The sequence below is a fragment of the Ammospiza nelsoni genome, chromosome 2 (assembly GCF_027579445.1).
Source record: "Ammospiza nelsoni isolate bAmmNel1 chromosome 2, bAmmNel1.pri, whole genome shotgun sequence".
Lineage (NCBI taxonomy): Eukaryota > Metazoa > Chordata > Aves > Passeriformes > Passerellidae > Ammospiza > Ammospiza nelsoni.
Window position 1 is genome coordinate 108,351,095 of NC_080634.1, and position 22,900 is coordinate 108,373,994.

The window sequence follows — 22,900 nt, forward strand, 5'->3', positions numbered from 1 at the left end:
CAAACCAGAGCCTGGCACATTCCCCAGGGACAAGGGGCTGCTGCTCTTCCCCTGATGTGGCACTGGAATGGGAAGCCAGAGCCTCTCCTGTCCGTGAGCTCCTTTCAGGAGGGGAGCAGAGCACAGCACCCCTGGATCCCACCACGACCCGTGCAGGAAAAGTGAACCCAATTTCAGCATCCAGCGCCGGGGAAAGCTGGGGCCTGGTACCTCCCTCTGGTGCAAACACCAGTGCTCTGCGTCTCAGGGATCCCAGCTCTCATTTTCTCCTGAACTACTGCTACTTTTTGACATCAGTGGATAAACCCTATGATCTATGTTTTTCTGCTGCCAGCTAACAATTTTTAGAGTCCTTAATTTTCTCAGATACTCTGCAAAAGGAGCATTTACCTCAAAGCTAAAGGCAGAAGACTATTTTAAGTATGACAATGACAATGCTGTTTCCTTCTCTCATTCATTCCAACAGAATTTGTAAAAAAATAGGAAAAATCTATCAGAACCCAAAAGATTTTACCTTTCATCCCTTTCCTCCACCTTCTGACCAAATCCCTGTCACTCTTACAACAATCAAGTTATTTTCTCTTTTGTGTGGGGAAAAAAAAACCCTGCTTATTATAATCTAAGGTTGATTTTGTTACTTACTGGTAGTAGGTGGCATTGATCATCCAGAGCAATTACAGGTTAATCTTCAGCTAGGTACAGGATCGTTCTAGAAATTAGTTTTGAGAGTGGTACTGACAGCAGCTAAGCAGAAATTTATTAATGACGGACCAGATTGTGGATGATATAGCAGGTGGATCACAGATTACAAGTCCATTTTTTCATAAGTTTTTTAATTAAAGACAAACTTATAGTCTATCAATGTAGTAGATAAAAATTCAATGCATAAGGAAAAAGAATATTTTTCTGCCATGTTATTTATTGACAAGTATGACTTTCATGCAGGATCAAAGTCTTCATAATCTTATTTTATCATAGGCTGTGTTGTAAATACAGTTTATTATCTAATTATGTGATTATTTTTTTGAAAATCCTCTCTGTATGTCTTCAAGTAGAACTCTACAGCAAAAATAATCTCAAATTCCATCTTGGCATTATTCTTTAAGTAGTATGGATATTATTTTAAAGGCTTAATAATATTACTGGCATTTTTCCTGGGACAGACACCAGAACTAAGGTAACATGCTTTCATGCATTTTTAAAAGTATCTACTTCCCTTTCTTCCCATTGTCATCAACACAGCATTATCATCTAATTTCCTACCCTTACCTCTTTTATGGTTTCAGTTTGTTTTTCTCTGTCATGGTGTTCTCAGTGGGCATATATAAATCTTGTTGACTGTAAGTTAATGAGGGGTAGTAAAAACAAGTTTGGGGTTTTTTCCTGTCAAGAAAAATAAATATTTTCACTGAAATATATTGTTTAGAGAAAGAGTATGTTTGAATTGCCCATGAAAATATATGTTTGAAAAATATGCAAGGTAATATTTCCTGGATGGAATGCATCTTGAGGAATACTACCTTTTTTTAAACTCGTCATTTCTTAATTCATAAACACTATATTAATATTTCCTGTACAATGTAATAGAAAATTTTGAATAGAAAGTAATTCCAAATTATCTTCATATGGTTATTAATGATAACAGAATGGCTGACAAGCACCTTAAGTTGCATTCACTCACATAATAGAGAATATCTGGTTTATTACTTACAGACTTATATGTGTTATCTGCATTTTCAGTCAGTTAGACACAATTTCACACAGTGGTAGTGATGAGTGACAATTAAGACTTAAATGAGAAAAGAAACTAGTTCTTTTCTAACCTCTGCAAAGAAACCCCAGGTGTTATATCTCCTTTCACCAAAAAGCTTCACAATGCTTCTGAAATTTCTGAAAGGAAACTCATCATATGAAATATGAGAACAATGAGTTATATTTCAGCTTCTGCTAGCTGGACCTGAGTATTTGTTCACTGCAGTGAATCTCTGAGTCTCAGTGGAAGCTTAACTGGAAGAACTCCAACCCACTTGGTCAGTTCCGACCTCACATGAATCTATCTTCCACTGTATAAAGTATTCAGTTTTAATTTTGCACTGCAGGAAAGGCTTTTCCAAGACCTTCATCAGGTTTTAGAACTGGAATTGAAATTGAAATTGGAAATTGATTTTTCATTCACCTATGGCCACTGAAGAAGCCTTCACGTTGTCACTGTGCTCAGCAGTGCAAATGTTCATTCTCCCAAGAGGTTCAGGACACAGGCCCAAAGGTCAAATATCAGCTCCCTTCTTGTCCCAAACCTAACTAAATGTGACTGTCCTTTCACACTCAACCTCATCTAAAATCAGTCAAGGAATAGAATACTAAAGACCTCTGCCTGAAAGAAAGTCTTCATAAGACCACTCTTTTAATCAGTCAGGTTTTTCTCATCCTTTAGAAAACTGGACTAAGATAACTCCAGTAAAACAGTTTGTAAGATTACTCAGCATGAGTTTTAATCTAACTTCATCTCACAATTCTTCATGCTGACAATGTGTCAAACAAGTTGGTTTGTTTAACAGATTACTTTTTAAAACAACTTTTGTACTACTTTTGTCATAGTACTTCCTTTTATGTAATGTCTAAGTGCAAGTCTAACCTTGAATGGCAAGGATGAAAATATTTTCAAATAAAATGTCAAATTTTCTCACATGATCCATGCATAGCTAAATTATTCTTTACTGTTATCCTCAGAAAAAAAAATGCAAACAGTATGTTTTATGATCTTACATCCTTGGAACTCAGTACTCAATTTTTTCCCCACATTTTTAGCACTCCTCGGTGCCTCTTACATTCATTTCTTTAAGAAATTCTAAGTAGAGTAATAGTGTGGGCTTGTCTGATTTCTGTAGTACAATTAACAAATAGAAGTGTCTTGGTTTAGGGTAAATTTGGGAGAAAATTTTCAAAGGGGTTCTTTTAGAAAGCAAATTTCATCAGCTCCTCCTCCAACTGATTCGGGAAAAGATTTCTTTGGAGAGAAGTGGAAAAAAAATGTTTATTTAACAGGCAAAATATTCACTAGAACAAAAAATGAAAATTAAACAATAAAACTATGAACAATATCAAACAATAAAACTTCTTGTCACCCAGAAGAGATGACAAACTCACAAAGTCCCTCTGTGGGCTGTAGCTTGGCTCTCCCAGTCTCTTGTCAATCCTTCCAGTGCTGGAAATGCCATGGCCCAGGCCAGGCCCTGGTGGCCACAGGTGTGAGCTCCTGGTGCTCTTCTGGGTTTTTAGTCTAGAGAAGGTTTGAACAATTCTAAGAAAAAGAAAAACCACAGTCAAGGGAAGATCTCTACCTTAGCTAGCTAAAAATTAACTAAAAGCAAAGGAGAGCTCTGTCCCGCTGTCTGTCCATGTGGGAGACAACACAGCCCAGGAGAAGGATGCAGTTTCTGATAACAAACTCAGGACTTCTTATCTCCCTTCTTTTGCTCTTGGAACTAGTCTTAAAGGTGCAAAACTTATTTTTAGGCCAAACAGATGAATGGGGATGCGATCATCATAAAGGACAAGAAGCTCTCCTAATGAGGAAAATTTCAGGTCATACACAATTCATTAATTTGGGGAAGATAACCAAAGATTACTGCAGCTCCACACTATGACACTTTTCCCCTTCAATCTGTACCATAAAGTGCCTTTAAAATGCATTTTTATATATTTAAATATAGTAAGCTTCAGGAACATTGCAGCATTCATATTTTCCCAACCTTACCCTCTTTTGAGCTAACATACTGTTGGGATAGTCAGTGTCATTGCTCTGCTACTGGGAACTTCTCAGCAGAAGTAAAAATGCCATCAGTAAGAATATATTTCTACTATAATAATTTACAATCTCTCTTCTAATAACACTGGAAATCCATCAGCACCAAGGCTCAGATATGTTTTCTGCCCTACTAATGAATAGATTAACAAGATCCCTGTGTTGCATTTGCACACATACATGTTTATGTATATATAATCCCAAACATGACTAGTTCTTTTTCATAAGGGAATAAGGAATATATATTATTTATTGTTATAAAAAATAAAGAAAGAAAATGAAGTCCCAATAGTTCTAATGAATAAAATGAAATTACTGCATTGAAAACCATATTGAAAAGCATAACTAAATTCAGCCAGCTTCAGTCAGTTCTGCAGACATCCACAGGCATGGGTGGCCCGTGCTGGCACAAAGCATATACTTTGTGCTAAGAAATTATTTCATAATCAAGGTAATAAGTAGCTCAAATCGGCTTCTACTGCAATCAGAAGTACTATTGTCCTACAGAATCAATCAGTAATTATTCATAACAGTATCCATGTAGGATATCCATATAGGATATTCACACATACCTATCTAGATACCTTTAGCACAACCAGATTTTTTTAATTTTTTGCATTTTGAAGCAAGCAAACAAAAGTCCTAAAAAGTAGAGAATATATTTAATACATACATGTATTGGATATGTGTATGCTGTATAAAGCTGTGGTTCCACAGACTTTGGGAAGATTATTTGTTTTACAGCTATGCCATAACAAATACTGTACTTAGCAGGGAAAAAAGAAAGAAAGCAAACAAAAAAACCAAAAAACAAAACAAAACAAAAAAAATCATGCTTCTTAATTTTAAAATGTGATTATGGGTTTCTTTGCTGCTAGCTTAAAGTCTGCCTACTGTTTACGGCTGATCTCTGAAATGAGACTCAGACAAGTGTTCCTGTGTTAGGCAGCTTTCTTCTTCCTTTAGAAGAAAGACACCTGTTTGTAACCAAACCTGCATGTTACAACACTGCAGTCCCTGCTCCCCTTCCAAATTATATTTATTATCTTTATGGTTCCTTTAATAATTGAAGTCTGTGAAAGTATACCCAAACAAACTGAGAACTGCCTCTAACCAAGCCCTATCTCTTTGTGAGTTAAATTATCCAAGACAAGCAGAGAATGGAAATCAGTTTAGGCCACAAAGTTGCAAAGATTTATTTATGTGCTAACCTGAAGCTCTGTGAATAGTCCTGTTGACTTCAGAGGGATTACTTATAGTCCATGAAGCTGAGCAATCTGCGTAAGTGATTGCAAAATTGAAACCTTAGATAGACTGTAATTGGATTTTGAAAAAGGCTCAGAAACTGAATACACAGCTATAAATCACATGTGCTCAAAGTGTTATAAATCACCAAAAAAAAGAATGTTTGAAATAGAACTCTTTTTCTTAGCAGTTCAGCTGTATGAGGGCTAATTAGTGAAAAAAATTAATTTTAAATTTTTACAGATCATTAAATGTAAAGCCCCTGAAGCATGCCATATAAGTCAAAAGATATGCATCTTTGACAGAACACTTTTATTTACTTTCTTCTTACAACTTCAGTTATGATAAGTGAATTACCTGTATGACAGAGTGAAAGGAAGTTCATAAAATATTAGATCTAGGTGAAGATCAAATATATAACCAACAAATGTGTCCAATAATTAAGAAGGAAAAGGTATAAAATGAGTGCATTTATTACAAGCCATATATGCTTGATATTTCAGGAGGACACATGCTTTGTTTTAATTAGCTGTCCCTCACTGAGTTGCTTGGCCAAAGCCTCCTGATAAGGAAAAAAAATTGTAGCCATTGGTCAAAATGCTTGTAACAAATCTTGTTTTAAATTGAAGCTATTTATTCAGAAACCAATCTACTACTGCTGCAGCAATCAATGTATTTTCCTTGGAGTAGAACTACTCCTGAGCTACTGGAAGACTCTTGTTAATTGCCTGTAACTAAATGATTGCTGTGCTTCTGGATGTAACTCTCTGGCACTTGCTCGTTTGTTGTGTTTAACAGAATGCCTGTCGCCCTAAGGGTTAGCCGAGTCATTTTCCTTTACTATTTTCTACATTCAGTCTCAGTTCCTTAAGGAGAGACAGGTCTGTAATTTGAGCAACGCAGCACTGGGGCTAACTAGACTTTAAAAGGTTTGCACTTCTCATATCTTGCTTCTGATGTGGAATTGTGAAGAAATGGAATCTTTTTAGTATGTAGCCACTACAGAAAACTTGAATTTCAGCAGGAAAAACAGACCACACTTCAAAAGGAGTGTAATGCCTGCTGCAGCAACTGTGCTCAAATCACGCTGTAAAAGGCAGAATAAAGCAGCAGAAAAAAATGCTATTGTGAAGGTAGCCATGAGCTGCAACCTTGCTCTGCTCTTTACCTTGTCTTTAAAAGTCACTACATCGTTGTTGAAACTGCTGACAGACACATCACCAACACCCTTGGCACCCACAGAGCATTTTTCAGGAATATGCGCTGCCTGGGAGGAGCCAGAGCACCTTCCCCAGTTCACGCTGGGAAAACCGAGGCACAGAAACGTGAAATGGCTTCAGTCACTTGAGGGGCCCACAGCAGAGGCAGGACTGAGCCTTCTGCTTCTTCCACCTTCAGTTCAGCTCAACACAGAGTAACACTGTTCCTAAAACCCCTGAGGCATCTCAGAGCCAGCCAGTGGCCTTTTAGGGCACAGTTCAGCATCCTGAAGAAAAACAAACTGAAAACAATCAACCTGGTGTAGCACTGTGCTGAGGCCAGTCCTCCTGCCTCCATGGTGCTGCATGGAGGTGGCTGTCCCACTTCCAGCACTTCCCATTTCCAGTTCTTCCCACTTCCAGCACTTCCCATTTCCAGCTATTCCTACTTCCAGCACTTCCCATTTCCAGCTCTTCCCACTTCGAGCACTTTGGGGTGAGCTCAGGCACCTCGTGGGCTGGGTGTAAGGATGCAGCAATCTGCTGGGCTGATCACTGCCCCTCTCTGCCTCTGAACCCTGACAAACTGCACCCAAAACACAGAGTGAACATGTGCTGGTAGATGCTGTCCAGCACAGAGGAAAGCACAAGCTGGCTCTGCTAGACCAATAGACCATGAAACTTCCTTGGCAAACAAATCTGTTTAAGAAAGAGCCACTTTGTCTGTGTACCATCACGATGGCTCAGCAGCAACACATGAAAAGGTAATTGCTTATATGTTTCAGGCTGACTAGAGAATTTTGTTGTTTGCTTTGATGGCCTAATTAAGGACACTTTCATGTGCTTTCAGATAGATTTTACTGAAGCAAACATAAAGGCATAATCTTACTTTATGGGGAAACATATAACTAAGGGGGACTCTGATGGCAAAAGTGATGCAGTGTATTAGTCTGATTTCATGCACAATGACAGAAAACAGATGAATACCTGCAGTTATTTCTTTCCATTTAATATAAAAATCATTAGTTGAGAAAAAACTTCTGTTTTCCAGTTGCAAAGTTTTTCTTTGCCTTTAGTGAGTCATAGCAGCAGGCACGTAAATAGAGTACTTTGTGCCTAGCAACCCGAAATATTAAAGCCTTTCTTCTAGTTACCATTGAACAGCTGCATCACCTGTATTACAAAATGATAAACAGGATATAGTAAGCCAGTGCAGAGTAATTTCCATTTCCATTTATATTCTAAAATACTGCATTACTTGTCTATGCAAACCACATTTTATCAAATGTTTTTAATAACATTTCCCTCTCTGGACCAGAAAAGTATTGGGAGTTTGAAATAACCACGCCAGTCTTAAAAATATCTAACACAAAAGAGTTTCCAGCGCAGTTTTGGAACGAATGACATGGAATATAAATGCCTTTTTATTTTATTTTATTACACTTTTAGTGTCTTCTAGAGAGCAATGAAATCTTCTTACAGTTGCCTCATAATAATATAAAAAAGGTGTGTGATTCTCAGTAGATGCTGTCAAATAAATGCAATTTTCAATTTTTCCTCTAACCTTTTATTTCTCTAATTGAATTGTATTGTGCTGGATTATCAAATCTACACAACTAGACACAGAAAAGGTTACTCCAAGTCCACACTACTTCACTCAGACAGAAGCTGCCCCCCTGAAGAGGACATTGTGAAAATAACACTCTTTCCAGCACAGATCTTTTATGAAACAAACTCTGTACCTCAGATGTCCAAGATCTGGTATTTCATCATTCCTCAAAACTGAGTGATTTGGAAAAGCATGGAAGCTCTTCAGACTTGCCCCATCTAGTGATTTCCAATTACAAAGCTGTTAACAACTCTCTTACTACCCTCCTTTTATGACACTACCAGTTTTCAGTCAATGAGCAAATGAAAAGTAACGAAGCTCTGTGATCTTCCTACAAACTGGGGGAGGCAAAAAGGAAATATTCCATGGTGGTATATTTCCTTTGGTTTGAAAAGTGGCTCCACTGCTGGTGCTGGACGCCTGTGGTGGCCACAACTGACCAGTCCCTGCCCTCAGGAACGGAGCTCCATGGTGGTGGCCCCAGTCCATCCTGTCAGCAGATGCAGCAGAGACACCAGGGGTCTGAATGTCACAGCAGACTAACCAGGACTGTTTGCTGTGTCTGCACATCAGCTAAGCCCACTGGGGAAAAGTGAGAATAAAATGCAGACCTCTGGGAAACTATTAAAAATATTAACATAAATATAACTGAGATGGGAGGTTGTAGGGTTCCTTGGATAACGTGTCTTCACATCTCTCAAGTGTTTTGTGGGGTTTTTAAAATTATTTTTATTTTTATTTTTATTTTGGAAAAAATAATGAAATTCTTAATCTTGCCCAGTTTGCCCATATTCTGTTTGTATATAGTCCTCAAGAGGGAAACATTCGCCTTTGCTTTCACTCTAAGTCAAATGACAACATTTATCTAGGTAAAGCAAACTGTGATCTATCAACAGAAAGAAAAAAGGAAGAGAATTACAAAATATACCACATATATGCACATACTCATAGAAAAACACACACACACACATCCCCAGCAAAATTTAGTTTTTAAATGAGCAATTCATATGGTGTATCAGAGGGAAAAAACATCTTATTGAAGAATAAAAAAACCATCAATCAGGTATTCATTCAAGGGCTTTATAATGAAATAAATACATAAAATAACCCATCATTCATTATTTTATTTTAATGTTTAACAGAAATGCAAGGTCTGCTGCTAATCTTTCTGTGGTTTGGATTGTGGTTGTTACTGCATTTTGTAATTCTTTGCAGAGCTGATGTACACAGTTGAGCTTGCTGGTGGGCTTGGTGCTATTCTGCTGCTGCTTGTTTGTTTAGTGACTATCTACAAGTGTTACAAGATAGAAATTATGCTCTTCTACAGAAATCATTTTGGAGCTGAAGAACTAGATGGAGGTAAGGCAGATTCTTAGCACATTTCCTACTTTCTAAGAATATCTGTCTTTTATTTCTTTCCACCAAGGCCCAAATTTCATTTCAGTTCAAGATGTATTAACAACTGCAATTTTAGGTGCTGACTTGAATATACATTCCTCATGGAGCACATAAGCACAGTCACTGCTGAGCTGATGTATGTGCTGCTCTCTGGAGCTCCAGATCACATCCATGTCTTTTGGATTTTTATTCCCAACACTGAATGTAAATTGCCAACATCTGTGCATTAAAGATTTTCACTTCCTGTCAGCACTGAAAGCCAGCTTTACTTTTCTGTGAGCAAGGGGGTGTTTTTCCTAATTGTATTGAACAAATAGGTAGAGGTTGAAGTATATCTCAATTTACTGCTTGTTTAAACTGATCAGTTTCAATAAACTGTACTGAGTGTTTGGGAATGTACCCAGTAGTTCCTTTGCTTGAGTTCATTTACTTAACCACTGAGCAGGCTGCAAATGGTCATTAAAGTTGTTCTGTCGTTCAAGGATGTCCAGCCTAAACAAAAGTAATCCACATTATAGGCACCAGCTCTGTCAAACATATACACAATTTCCATCTTTACCTTTTTAAGGACTGAAGGAAAAGGTAATCTTTGCCTCTAGCCTTACTAATCAAAATTCTTGTGGAACAGCAAACTGGGTTGAGCTGAAGGCTCTGATTAATTAGATTTGGTTTATTGGGTCAGAGTTCCTGATGTTTTGGGGTACCACTATGTCTTTGGTGACAGGACCTTTTTTTCCTACAGAAATACTAATAAAAGGTTTTTTTGCAGGTCAAGATAATAGCCTGTAGACAGAAGCCACTGTGATATATGTGATATATTAAAATAAATATGTACTGATAAACAAGTGATAGCTAAATCTGTCACTGATAAGGAAAAGAGCAGTTGCAGAATTACAGGTCCTTATATAAGACTTCCATAATAAAATCACTAGGGAATGACCCATTTCTGCCTCCCATCTAAAAATGCACAAGGATTCAAAATAGAAAATGCCCAGAACAACAAGCCAAAGAACATCAGAACATTTTGTAACCTTCTACGGGATTTACAAAAAGATGCATTAATGTAGCAGCTCAGTGAGGAAAAAAGTCAGGTTATTCTATTTATTTTACTGAGGAGGAAACTGAGGCCCAGAGGGACTGTGAGTCATGGAGGATTTTGACAGACACCTTTTTTATGGAAGCTGAGATCCTCTCCATCCACAAAGCAGCTGCCAGTTTAAATGTGCATGTTTACTTCCATAAATTATGTGAATTTAATAATAGTCATATTAGAATATGCAGAAATAGACACTTAAAAATCCTTTCGATAGATGTAATTTTTTTTCCTCTTAGTATCAGTAAGTAATTCTTGCTTTTATAGTTGTCATTTATCTTTTTTTCAAATAATTCCAATTAATTTGAGGAATTACACTGCCAGGTGTTATACTCTTGCTTCTCTCTCTTGTCCCAGCCCAAACATTGGTCACTTGGGAACAGCAATACTTGAATAACGGATTTTAAACATCAAAAAAAGTTGCGTCTAAAAGATTCTATGATTCAAAAGGAGGAAAACCAATATCCATTCAGTTTATCCTTCTGAGCAAAAGTCATTGTTAAAGAAGGTCAAGCATGGATTTTCCTTTGAAGATCAGGGTAAACACTGATAGCTTGGGTGCTTAACCACAGCAATATAAAAAGAAAAATACTATTTATAAATTCCTAATGCAAACATGTAGCTTCTACCATGTTCAATATGATAGCAACATGGATAAAACCCATTGTGCTAATGAAATGACTGCAGCTGCACATTTCACTGTCTCTTTCGCTTCCACTCATGCAAAAGAAGGAAGACGGAGAGAAAATGTTCCACAGAAGCTCAAGACATGGCTTGTGCAGAAATAAATTGCAGACATAGACCGAGATCCCTTCCTTGGGCTTAGTTAGTTACTGACAGACATAAAATGCTGAACTCTAAAATCCTATTCTAACCACATCTCCTGCAGTGCAGCAGCAGAGCGCCCACGTTCTATTCATAATTTACACCATGTTCTGTCATACTTCAGGACAGCATGGAGATAAGCAAACACCAAAATATCACAGTCTTTTTTTTTTTTTTTTTGTGCACTGTATTGTACCCAGAGAGGATTTGAAATGCTTTAAAGGTGAGGTCCAATTAAAATTTTCAGTTGAAAATCTCTTTTAAAATTCAATGCTTCATTTCTTCCGTGATAAGAGAACAAGCCCTTCAGGATGTCAAATCTCATCACAATTCCTTTTTCCTTTCCAAGCCTTAGACACATCAGTTTTTCTGAGGCTAACTAAAATATGCATTTTTTGGGAGGCATGGGTAAATTGTGAGAAGTATTTGAAAACAAAGTATTTAACCCTTACAGCTAATGCAACTCAATTTATTACTTTCTGTAGGGATACTGCAGATTAAAGAAGTGCCTGCAGCTGTCAATTCCTCATTTCTCTAACTTACACTGTTGAATTTCCCAGTGTTTTTTTCTCAGCCTAAGGACAAGGCTCTCCTGTTTTTCTCTCTCCTTCAGACACTCCTGCTCAGTCCTGAGAATGGGAATTGAAGCCTCCTTTTATGTTTTTATGGTTGATTCCCTGCCTTTCCTACTAGTTTGGAATACAGTAATATTGCTGCTTCACCTCTCACTCTATTCCTGTGCTCTCCAACTGCATGGGAGCTGGCTCCTCACAAGGGGATGGGGTGATGGACCCCACAATGTGTCCCTCAGTGCAGAGGAGCACAGGGTGCCCCTGTCCACTCAGGGACCTCACTGTGGGTGTCTGACAGCTCCCCAGTCACTGGAGCACAGGGAAAAGGGAAACACTCTGACCCTTGACAAAGCAGTAGCTTTTTTACCTGCAGGTGTTTGATGTGACCTTGCATCTCTGAGCCATAACTCACCACTACTGCTTTGGTGGCCAGAAACTCCCAAATCTGTTTAGGTGGAAAAATCCAGTTTAAGATCTTTCTGCATACACAGTAAAGATGATAGCTTGAAGTGCCCTGCAAACAAAGCAATGCCCTGACTGTTCTGAAAACAACAACATTTTCACAAATAGATACTTCACTGGGAACTTCTAAGGGCTAATCTTTGTCAAATGTCAGGTAACCTTTATAGCTTTGCAGCTTTAAAATTAAAAGCTTGTTTTAAAAAGCCTTGTCCATAAAGCACACTCTAGGGACTAAAATTATATTACTGAAAGCCACTCTTAGAAGTGATGATTTCTTTTGTTTTGTTGCATATTGTGCTCCAACAAAACAGATTTTATACCACGTTCATTCTCTGTGTAGATTTTTAGCAGTGCCTTTTCATGTATTTTTTACTTGAAGGACCTTCTCTTGCTGTTGTTCCTAGTTTTTAAATGACTTTATGAAAAGAAGTATTGTACTTTAACTGACAGAGTGAAAATGTAAATAGCCATTTACAAGTAGCAGTGATCAACACATGCCCTGACTTCTTTCTAGCTTGCACTCTATGACTTTAAATGCTAATTGTATCAGAAGACATATTACCACTATGCAGAAATCTGCTTTTTATCTAAATTTAAGCTGATTTCTAGACACCCAAAAGTCAGTGGAAATTTTCCCATTATTTTACCTGGGACAACTTTCTCCTTTTACTTTTCCTGCTCATCAAATTGTGCAAGGAGCAGTCCCCAGGCATGACCGCCACATCAACCACAGTGAGGGTGGAGAGGAGAATAATTTCTCTCAGTAGTGCAGTTATGATCCTGCCTCAGAGTGGATAGGAGACTCAAAGTGACCAAATTAGCTGGTTTTGATTTTTTTTTTGTTTGCCTTTCTAGATCTAAGAGGTTCCAGTGCATGTGTGAATGACTGTATGCCAGTTTTAATTTACATTATGGATAAACCCAGAAGTCGATGGGTGACAAGCTAAAAACCATTGGACATGGTCAGATAGGCAAACATACTCAAGAACTTTTACACGTGTTTGTGTTTTAAATTATAGTTTTAGAGGCAAGACCATACAGTACAGCTAATAGAAACAGTTTGCAGGTATCTGCTGCTCCATCACCTGGGTAGAGTTTTAACCTTTTAAAATGGTGAAAGTTTTTTATCAAGGATTTGCTAAGCAAAGGTGAACACAATCTTAAAAAAAGAGAGAAAAGAAGAAATTTTACACTAGGAGGATGGCAAAAACAAGAAGTAATTGAAGACAAAACCTGGCTAAATGTGTTTTAAACAGAAGTCAAACTTTAGGCTCAAGGAATAAAAAAGACTGTAGGCCACTGATAGCTAAAAAGCGAGAGTTTTGTTTGAGAGCTCAAATTATGACCTTCAAAATGACCCTTGGTGCTTTTAAGTTCCATCAGCTGTTTCTAAAATATTGGTCAGGGGCTCATTGTGGTGTTCTCAGTCTTCTGCTCAGCTCTCTGTGCCATGGAAACCTTGTTGAATTGAAGGAAGCCATGGCCTCTGTGCAGCTCTGTTACAGGGAAGGCCACTGGGCCAGGCCTGGGGAGTTTCCGTTCTGGAAAAGTGGCTGCTTGTTTGTTTGTTTGTTTGTTTGTTTGTTTGTTTTCCACCATATTTCTGAAATAAAGAAATAAAGCAAAGTGCTCCCAATAAGATCAAAACGTGCCACTGCTGAGCTCTCCCAGTTCCGGAAATCTTGTTTGGGTTTGGTACATGACATCTGTAATGATTCTTGGCTGGGCTGTTTGGTCTTTCATGAGAGAAGAATTTCTGCTTCGTGCTGAGGGAAAGCAAATCAATGCTCAAATTAGGAGATTGATGAAACTGGCTCTTCCTTGTAGTTCCTGTTGCACCTGGGAGTCCTTATGTAATCATGATTTTGTCCTTGCTATTATTTAACTGCAAAAGACTAGCAGGGTTCATGGGTGAACCTATGGGAATGCCCAGATAATGTCTTATTAATTGTCCAGGACAAGAGCAGATAAGAGATACTTCTTGGTGGTGTCCTGGGTTTCATCCCAGTGAAACTCTTAAGCAGCAAGTATTGGCAGTGCTTTAAGATTCTTCAGGTTTCTGTGTGACTAAGTTATTAACTTTCAAATATAACTTTTACCATTGGTTTAAGCACCACCAAAGCACTTGTGTTAATGATTATGCTATGCAGGTATAGCTAGACTGAAATTACTGCTGAAGTTAGTGACTTTGCAATTACTGAATCTTCCCTGGGGATGCACAAAATAAGTTTGCAATAGCAGTCTCACCACTCGTTTATATATTCTTATTGGCTATTGGCAAATTGTGACGATAAGAAGTCCTGCTCTATGAATATCAATTTAAAATTCTATTAAAATCACCTTAGAAAAATGCAGCTCTCTTCTTTCTAAACATTACTGGTTACAAAAAGGGATTTTTCTCTTATTTAATTACAATTTTATTGATGGAAAACTGTTTCCTTTAACTCTTCTTGTTTATGCTATTTATTTACATTGAAATGCAATTCAAACAATAAAAACTAAATTTATGTCTCTACTGAATATGAGATTTTTCTACATTCTGCACATGAAATGTCCTAATTTAAAGGAAAATTCCTTATTTTTTCTCTCTTCCTATTTCACAGAATTTAAAGTGCATATGCAATTTATTATTTATATATATATATATATTTAAAAATAAAATATTACCAAGATCATCTTTGAATTTCAAACTAAGAGATTGTTATAGGTTAAAAAGTTCAGATGCAAAGTAAAAAAAAAAGATATTCCCATATAATTCAACATCACTCACTTGCACAAGAATGTGAACTATCATGAGGAATGCTACATTTAAAATATACTATGCTATGGAAAAATTGTGTGGGTAGTTCTTAATTTTTATTAACATTAAAAGGGCTTGACATTTAAAAATAATAGAAAATGTTACATCAGCAACAGTAAATAGTGTGAAGAAAAGTAGAAGTATTTTTGAAAGACCTAGGATTTGAGTGGTTTATTCAACTCAGCATTAAATGACATTTTTTCATTATATTAAGGATAATGACTATCCCAATGTATATATTAAATGTAGCCCCTAAAATAGTGAAGCAAATACAGATTAAGAAATGCCATAATTTTTAAGCAACTACAGTCTCTGAGAAATTTTGACAGGTTCTTTGTAACCTTTCCTGAACAGATCATGTGTTTTGAAGACAAAAGTTTCCTGTATCAGTTTGACTCCAGCTCCCTGCAGCATATGGAAGGATCCAATCTCCTGTTTCCCCTTGAAATCCTGCGCATTGTCAGCTGCCTCCACTGCACTGAATGTGTCTGAAGGCACTGCCAAATAATCTGAGGATTTCAGGATGCACAGACACATAAACTAACTCCATCCTCTAGGTCTTAGAGCTTAATTGGAATAAGGTTCATTATGAAAGAAAACATTGCGGGATTTCTCCTTGTTTTGATCTCTTAATCTGTCATGTGCTAAAATCTATCATGCCAGCTAAAAGTCAGAATTTGTCACTGGCTTGAACATGGCTGATAAGAAAAAAAAATACTCTAGAAAGTTTTGGGTTTTTTTTTTAATTTTTCATTATGATTTTTCTGTACCATATTAGCAGGAATATCTTCAATGTTTAAGTTTAATAAACCCTCAAAGGCCCAAACTGCTGACTTCTTGCAGTGTAACATGGAAATCATTAGAAAACACATACATCTATAATACAAATTTGGTGTTAAATGTGCTTGGTGGTCCCTGTAGAAGAGGGAGTTTTATCTTTCTTTCTGTAGGCACCAGCTTATCATTTCTTCATGTGTAGCTGTTAAGAGAGCATGCATACAGATGAGCTCTTAGATGTCTGATAGCAATTTACTTACCCAAAGATCCCATTTGCATGTGAAAAAGTAGATGCATATAGAGTCTGGGTTTCATTTTATGCTTACACTGAGCCTTTAAGTGACTGCTGCTGAGCACATCCTCGGAATAACAAGAAGCATTTACAGCTTCATCCCCTAAAAATTTATATCACTTCTGTTGGATTAACATTGTAGAAAGTTACAGGGAGCATGACAGCATACTCTGCATTTAGATGAGTACCAAAAGGAATGGGCAGGATTAAAGAATGCATGCTCCAATGATGCAATGGGTGCTTTGCCTAGAAATCTGGGCCACTAAGTGAAGTAATCTTTCCATGTGTTATTAATAGAGATGAGGTTTGACCCTCAGTGTTTACCCCTAAGGTCTATATAAACCTGTGGCTGAGTGTGGCTCTGTGACCATTGCTCACTTAAAATCTTCCCTTTTCAGCTCCATTGAATGGTTGAGTTGATAGGACAGTTTGTAACTCAGTTTGTTTTGCCTGGAGTCTTGCAGTACTCGTGGTTTGGGGCTGACTGAAATATTTGTGGACTGAAGGCATCACACCTTGAGCACAAGCTGCATTTGACCTCATTGTGATGAATTAATCCAGAGCTGCCCCTTGCCTGAATCCCAAAAACATCTCTGCAGATATACCCTAGACCCCAACCATTCTTTGCCCTACAAATACTAGTAAAACTAGGAGGGAAAGATATTTTTCCTGCAATGCAGGATGATGCAGCTGTAGTTAGGGGAGATGCTGAGATGCTGGAGCCTCTTGATATGAAAAAACGTGTACTTTGACTAAATGCATAAGTGCAATATTTGCATATGCAATAAAACAATGTCACAGCACAAATAATCTCCTCCAAGTAAGAATGTGTGTTTGTATCTTAGCAGGCATTACTCAGCCTTTAAAACAGTTTGAATTCTACATTATTTCCTATTTATCTCTTTGAAAAATTATGCATTCTCATCTTTACTCAAAGACTGAACAGAGCAGCACTTGTCTCAAGCATGTACCATGGTCATGACCATTAATGTCTGACAATAGAATATGTCATTGTAGCATCAGCATTTTTCAGTTGTGATAATTTCCCCATATATTTGTTGACCTCACTGTGTGGTAACTCTGCTGGGTAATCACTGTCCAACTGCAGAAACAAAAACCTGCAGTGTATGTCCTTCTATACTTGATCAAATCCATCTTATTTTAAGGCATTATCAAAGACAGGAGATGCTTTTCTGTTGTTAAAGGACATGTTTTTATAAATACTCCCAAAAAATCCTGGAAAGTATGACCCATGAAAGGCAGTGCTTCTCTTTTTCTTAGTTTCTATTTTTTTTTGCTGTTGTTTTGGTTGGGTTTGTTTTTTCTTTCACTTGTTTTGTTTGTTGTTTTTTTTTTCCCTGTGGCTATAACAATGCAATAGATAATACTGCACAAAAGATGTGCAGGGCACAGAATGAGCACAGAATGGCCATTTCATGGGTTTAGAAAGTTTAAAAGTAGTAACAGTGCAACCACATTTGTTCTGTCATCTGCAAATGTTAATTAACATAGTGAACATGGTTCCTCAGAAGGGAGGGAGGACTGCTCAAGATTAGCACTGCTCCATTAATTTCATTTACACTCTTTCCATCCACCGTACAGCTGGCAGGTTTTTCAAAATAATGCTACCAGACTACAAAAAGGTGTAAAATGAAGAAAGGAGCTGCTCAATAAGTAAATGAAGTCAGCACTGACTGAATATAACATTACTTATGACACACAGTATTTAGAATATTCAATCAGATCTCTTTTATAAGCGATTGATATTCTGGGTAGTCTGTTCATAATGTTGTCAAGAGAGTTAGAAGGATGTTAACATTTCATTACTCTTGTCATTGATTTTCCTCTGCTTTCTTCACAACAAAAATCAGAGCGTGACCTCTTATTCCACTGAATTAGTTCCAGAACACTTGGCATTATTGACCTCCTAATGAAAATTAATGGCAGCCCTTTTGATTCAGTCTTTCAAGTAGGCACACCAAGCACATTTAAAACACAGGCATGGTTATTTCTCATATTGAAGTAACACACTGTTAAGTAATTAAATTTACATTAATACAATATTAAATTTGCAAATTTAAATGCACAGAATTCAAGAAATTTAAATTACATTATCAGGAGCTGATGCTGGAAAGATTTAAGCTTGGCAATAATTTCAGACCTGGAGAATTAAAGAGTTTTATAAGGAATGCTATATGTACACTTAAAGCATTTCAGCCTCAGGTCCTAAATTTATAGTAAAATTCTGGTAAAACTGAAATACTTTTACTATGCAGCAGAGACATTTACATTAGCCCAGTTATTTCCATGCTCTTCATTCTCCTTTTATGCTAGAGAAGAATGCAAATTCTCAGTGACTTTTGACTTTTGTGCTCATGAGCTGTCACCCTACTGTTGAATGGATTTTCTTCATTCAGATCCTTACATAAAGTGACTTCTGTCTATGGACATGGAGCCTTTCTTCCTTGTGTCTGTAGAACTCAGGATTATCCCTACCAGGTGAAACAGGAAAGCTGAATGAATGCGTATCTGGAGACTGGGTGAAAGCTCGCCATTTTATCTAAACCATTTCCTCTTCCCGGAAATTTCTCCTAGAAATAATACCTGGGGAAATATCTGGGAAAACTGCTAGAATAAGGAATAAACTAACTTAATTTCCCTCTTTCCTTAGACAACAAAGATTATGATGCATATCTATCTTATACCAAAGTGGATCCTGACCAGTGGAATCAAGAAACTGGAGAAGAAGAAAGATTTGCTCTTGAGATTCTACCAGATATGCTGGAAAAGCATTATGGATACAAGTTGTTCATACCAGACAGAGATTTGATTCCCACAGGAAGTAAGTAATATCTTTATTTTCATGCGATATTGAATGAGAAAATGAGTGATTGCAGGGATTGTTTTAGTCTTGCTTCTAAATCTACTCCTTCAGAATGTGATCTTTTCTCCCATGTCTTTGAGAATGGTGAGGATAAGCAACCAAACCTTAATGTGCATTTCCCAGATAAGAGGATCATTATTTAGTAATTGTATTGTTTTAATTGAAGGTAAAACAGTGCAGAAAGGGGATGCATAAGTAAAGGAAATGAAAGAAACTAACATTTTTCAGATTTTTTTGAGAACTTGCACATCTAGGAATGAATACTAAGTTCTGTGTTTTCAGTTCCTTAGATTTTGTTTGGAAATATATCCATGATTCTAAATATTACAGAAATTCACACAGGAAGGAAAAAACTGTGTTTGGACTAAGATAATGGTTGAGAAATACACTAGAAAAAAAAGTAGTGAATTCTGTCAGTGTCCACTGTAGCCAATTCTATAGTGGATGTACTTGATCATTCTCAGAGACTGAATACTAGAATTGATTCCAGCTGGTACAAGTAGATCTTTTTCATGTTCCTCTCACATATTCCAACATAAGTGCAGTAATATTTTGTTAGTTGTTGTAATATTCTTCATGACTTCAGTGTAACCATATAGACAGTGACTAAGTTCAATACCTTTAATGAAAGATAAAAGAAAGGATGCTTGGTATAGACAAACAACATAGAACATCAAGCAATCTAATGGATATTTTTTAAATCTACAGCACACTAAACACTAATTTGCAGGAAATAACAATTTTTATGAATGCATGTGGAAGGGGCATGTAGGAAAAACAGAATCTTAGCCTACCAAAACAACTTAGAGTATCACTTGGATTTGAGACTGAGGTCCTGAAGCACATGGCTGCTGCTCTGTTGTTTAACTGTGTGACTTTGTCTTTTTAAAGGTAAAAATCATGATGGGCATATTTGTTCCAATAGCAATATAGATGATACAAAGCCACAGCTCATGAAAAAACACTCACAATCCATAGCACATGTGAGAATAGATGTTTTGCAGGATCACAGAATGGCTGAGGTTGGAAGGGGCCTGTGGATATCATCTTTTCCAAACTCTCTGATCAAGCAGGTCCATTTAGAGCAGGTTGCTCAAGATCATGTTCTGCCAGGCCAGACTGGCACATTTGTAAATTATATTTTTGCATATTCAGTGAGATCTTCAGGGAGCAGGGATTTGCCTCTGTTCTTTCTCACCAGTTTATGAGAGCAGACAGTTTTGTTAGATTGCTTTTTGAGCAATTGTTTTGTTTTGTAGCCTACATTGAAGACGTGGCAAGATGTGTAGACCAAAGCAAGCGACTGATCATCGTCATGACTCCAAGTTACGTGGTAAGAAGAGGTTGGAGCATCTTTGAACTGGAAACAAGGCTTCGAAATATGTTAGTCACGGGAGAAATCAAAGTGATACTGATTGAATGCAGTGAACTACGAGGAGTTATGAACTACCAGGAGGTTGAGGCCCTAAAGCATACCATCAAGCTCCTCACTGTCATTAAATGGCACGGACCAAAATGCAACAAGTTGAATTCCAAGTTCTGGAAACGTTTACAGTACGAAATGCCTTTTAAGAGGATTGAACCCATGACAAACGAGCAGGTTTTAGATGTCAGTGAGCAGGGGCCCTTTGGGGAACTGCAGACAGTCTCCGCAATTTCCATGGCTGCTGCCACCTCCACTGCTCTTGCCACTGCCCATCCAGACCTGCGCTCCACCTTTCATAACACATATCATTCACAGATGCGCCAGAAACACTATTACCGGAGCTATGAGTACGATGTACCTCCTGCTGGCACCCTGCCTCTTACCTCAATAGGTAACCAGCACACCTACTGCAACATCCCCATGACACTTATAAACGGGCAGCGGCCGCAGACAAAAACTAACAGGGAGCAGAACCCCGAAGAGGCTCACACAAACAGTGCCATACTGCCCCTCCTGCCACGGGAGACCAGTATATCCAGTGTCATTTGGTGACCGACATGCAAGGGGCTGCCAACCCCCTTGAGTAGGAGCAGAGTCTGCAGTCTGGTGCCTGGAACTACATCCTCGACTGCTGCTGTTAAACATGCATTACAATCGATAACAAACGAGGAAAAACAGGGTCTTGTACATATGTTTTTGCAATTTCTTTGTAGCATCAGTCTTCCTGTTTTACCCATGTCTCTTCCCATTCACATTTTTGACTTTGTTTTATATGTCATTGGAATTTGTATATTTACTTTTTTTTTTAAATGAAGAGACTGCTGTATAGATAGGAAACTTTTTTGCTTCATTAGTATAGTTTTAGACTTTTTTGTTTGTTTGTTTATAACCTCTCTTGGGAATGCTTGGACAAAGCTATGTTGATATCAGAAGCACCATCCATTTTGTTGGCCTGCCTAGCCATGCCTGCTGCAGCTCACCTCTTTTGGAGAGTTTTTGTTCTTAGAAGGACCCCACTTCTCACTGAGAGCTCCAGTTTCATTTCTACTCCCGTAATGTGCACTGCTCCTTCCCTGCCCTTACAAAGACCCCCATTTGGGGTAACACTACAGTCTGACCATCTAACATGTAACTTGGTAGATACCTGTCAAACAAGAGAAAATACCCAGTCTGTATCGGTTGCTTCACAGTAGTCACTAGAGTGTGTAGAAACTATAGCCGGTTTGGTTTTTGCTTTCTTGGGTTTGGTTTCTTTCTTAATTCTTATTTTAAGAATGAGTTGGTTGTATGCCTTTTATAAATATAAAAGCAACCCTATTTTTAACACGTCCTGGAAAAGTATTAATGTGGTTGTGGATTTTATTTTTTGAGCACTTTTTTATTTTTTTCCTTTCTCATCTTTCAAAATCCTGCAAATAACATTTGCAAATGTCAGGCGAGTAAGACAAGTGAGGCAATAGACACTGAAGTGCAGAGTCCTGCTGATATGTACAGTGATGACTTCCAAACCAAAGGGGAATAAAAAAGACAGTATTGTAGATGGTTTGTCACTTTGTATTATAGAAAGTGTTATTTTCAAAAAAAAAAAGTAAGAGCAAAACATTATTTTCCTGTGGATTTCAGAGTCCCTTGTATTTTAATGTTCCAAAAACTGTATTTGCTTTAAAACTATATATTCAAGATTAAGAAATCTTCTTTCATTTGGTTTTAGCTTGTAACGATAAATAAAACTTTATTAATTTCAACATGATTTCAGTAAGAACTCAGGCAGAAAAAATGACGTGATTACCAGAAATATAACTGTTTTCAGAATAAACTTTATTTATACAAAATTAATATTTAAATCAGACCTGGAAGTATTAAAAAAATTTATCCACTTTAATGAATAAATAAATTAGTTTTATTTTTATGTATGATTCCATCTTTGAGGAGTTGCAAATAATGCATGTACCATGGCTGACAGGGAAGAATAAAAGCCCACCACTGTGTTTACATGCAGACATCTTTGAGACAAATTAAGTAAGCACCTTGCTCATACTTATGTTTTAAATAACGGAAAGTCCTTTCTGGTTTTAGAAGGAGAGAGGAGTGGTGCAGCTCTACAACAAATTCAGGCCAAGCTCTCTGCTGGCAGAAGCAGAGGAGCTGGAGTAGAGTTACTGGTTGCAGCACACTGTCATAGAGCCTTGGGTTTGATTTACCCTGGCAGAAGAGTAACTGGTGTCCTGGCACACAGGCCTCAAAGTCTATTTATGTAATTAATTAGCTGTAGGTGTTTTTGTGGCAGCTGAATGATATCGGCCAATATAATGGATGTTGTGGGGTTTGCTCATCATGATTGTCACAACAAGAAAAGTAGAGCTTATAATATTTTGGTCTTAATGAGAAGTGAGTGGAGAAGCTGCAGTTTGGGGGATATTTGTGGGAGCAATCCAGAACTGACAGTGTGGGAGGTAATGACTGTGCTTCTGTTGTGAAAGCCAAGAAATCTCAGCATCTGCATAGGAAGCTAA

The 22,900-nt window shown here is 37.5% G+C and overlaps 1 protein-coding gene across 1 annotated transcript in view; it reads left to right on the forward strand.

Annotated features, from left to right (window-relative positions):
* IL1RAPL1 (interleukin 1 receptor accessory protein like 1) overlaps positions 1–20,939 on the forward strand; it is a 669,405-nt gene extending 648,466 nt beyond the window's left edge. The window contains exons 9-11 of the mRNA XM_059466278.1: positions 9,074–9,217; positions 18,749–18,919; positions 20,221–20,939. Of these exons, the coding sequence (XP_059322261.1) occupies positions 9,074–9,217; positions 18,749–18,919; positions 20,221–20,939 (1,034 nt within the window). The remainder of the gene's footprint in view (positions 1–9,073; positions 9,218–18,748; positions 18,920–20,220) is intronic.
* The last annotated feature ends 1,961 nt before the right edge of the window (positions 20,940–22,900 follow it).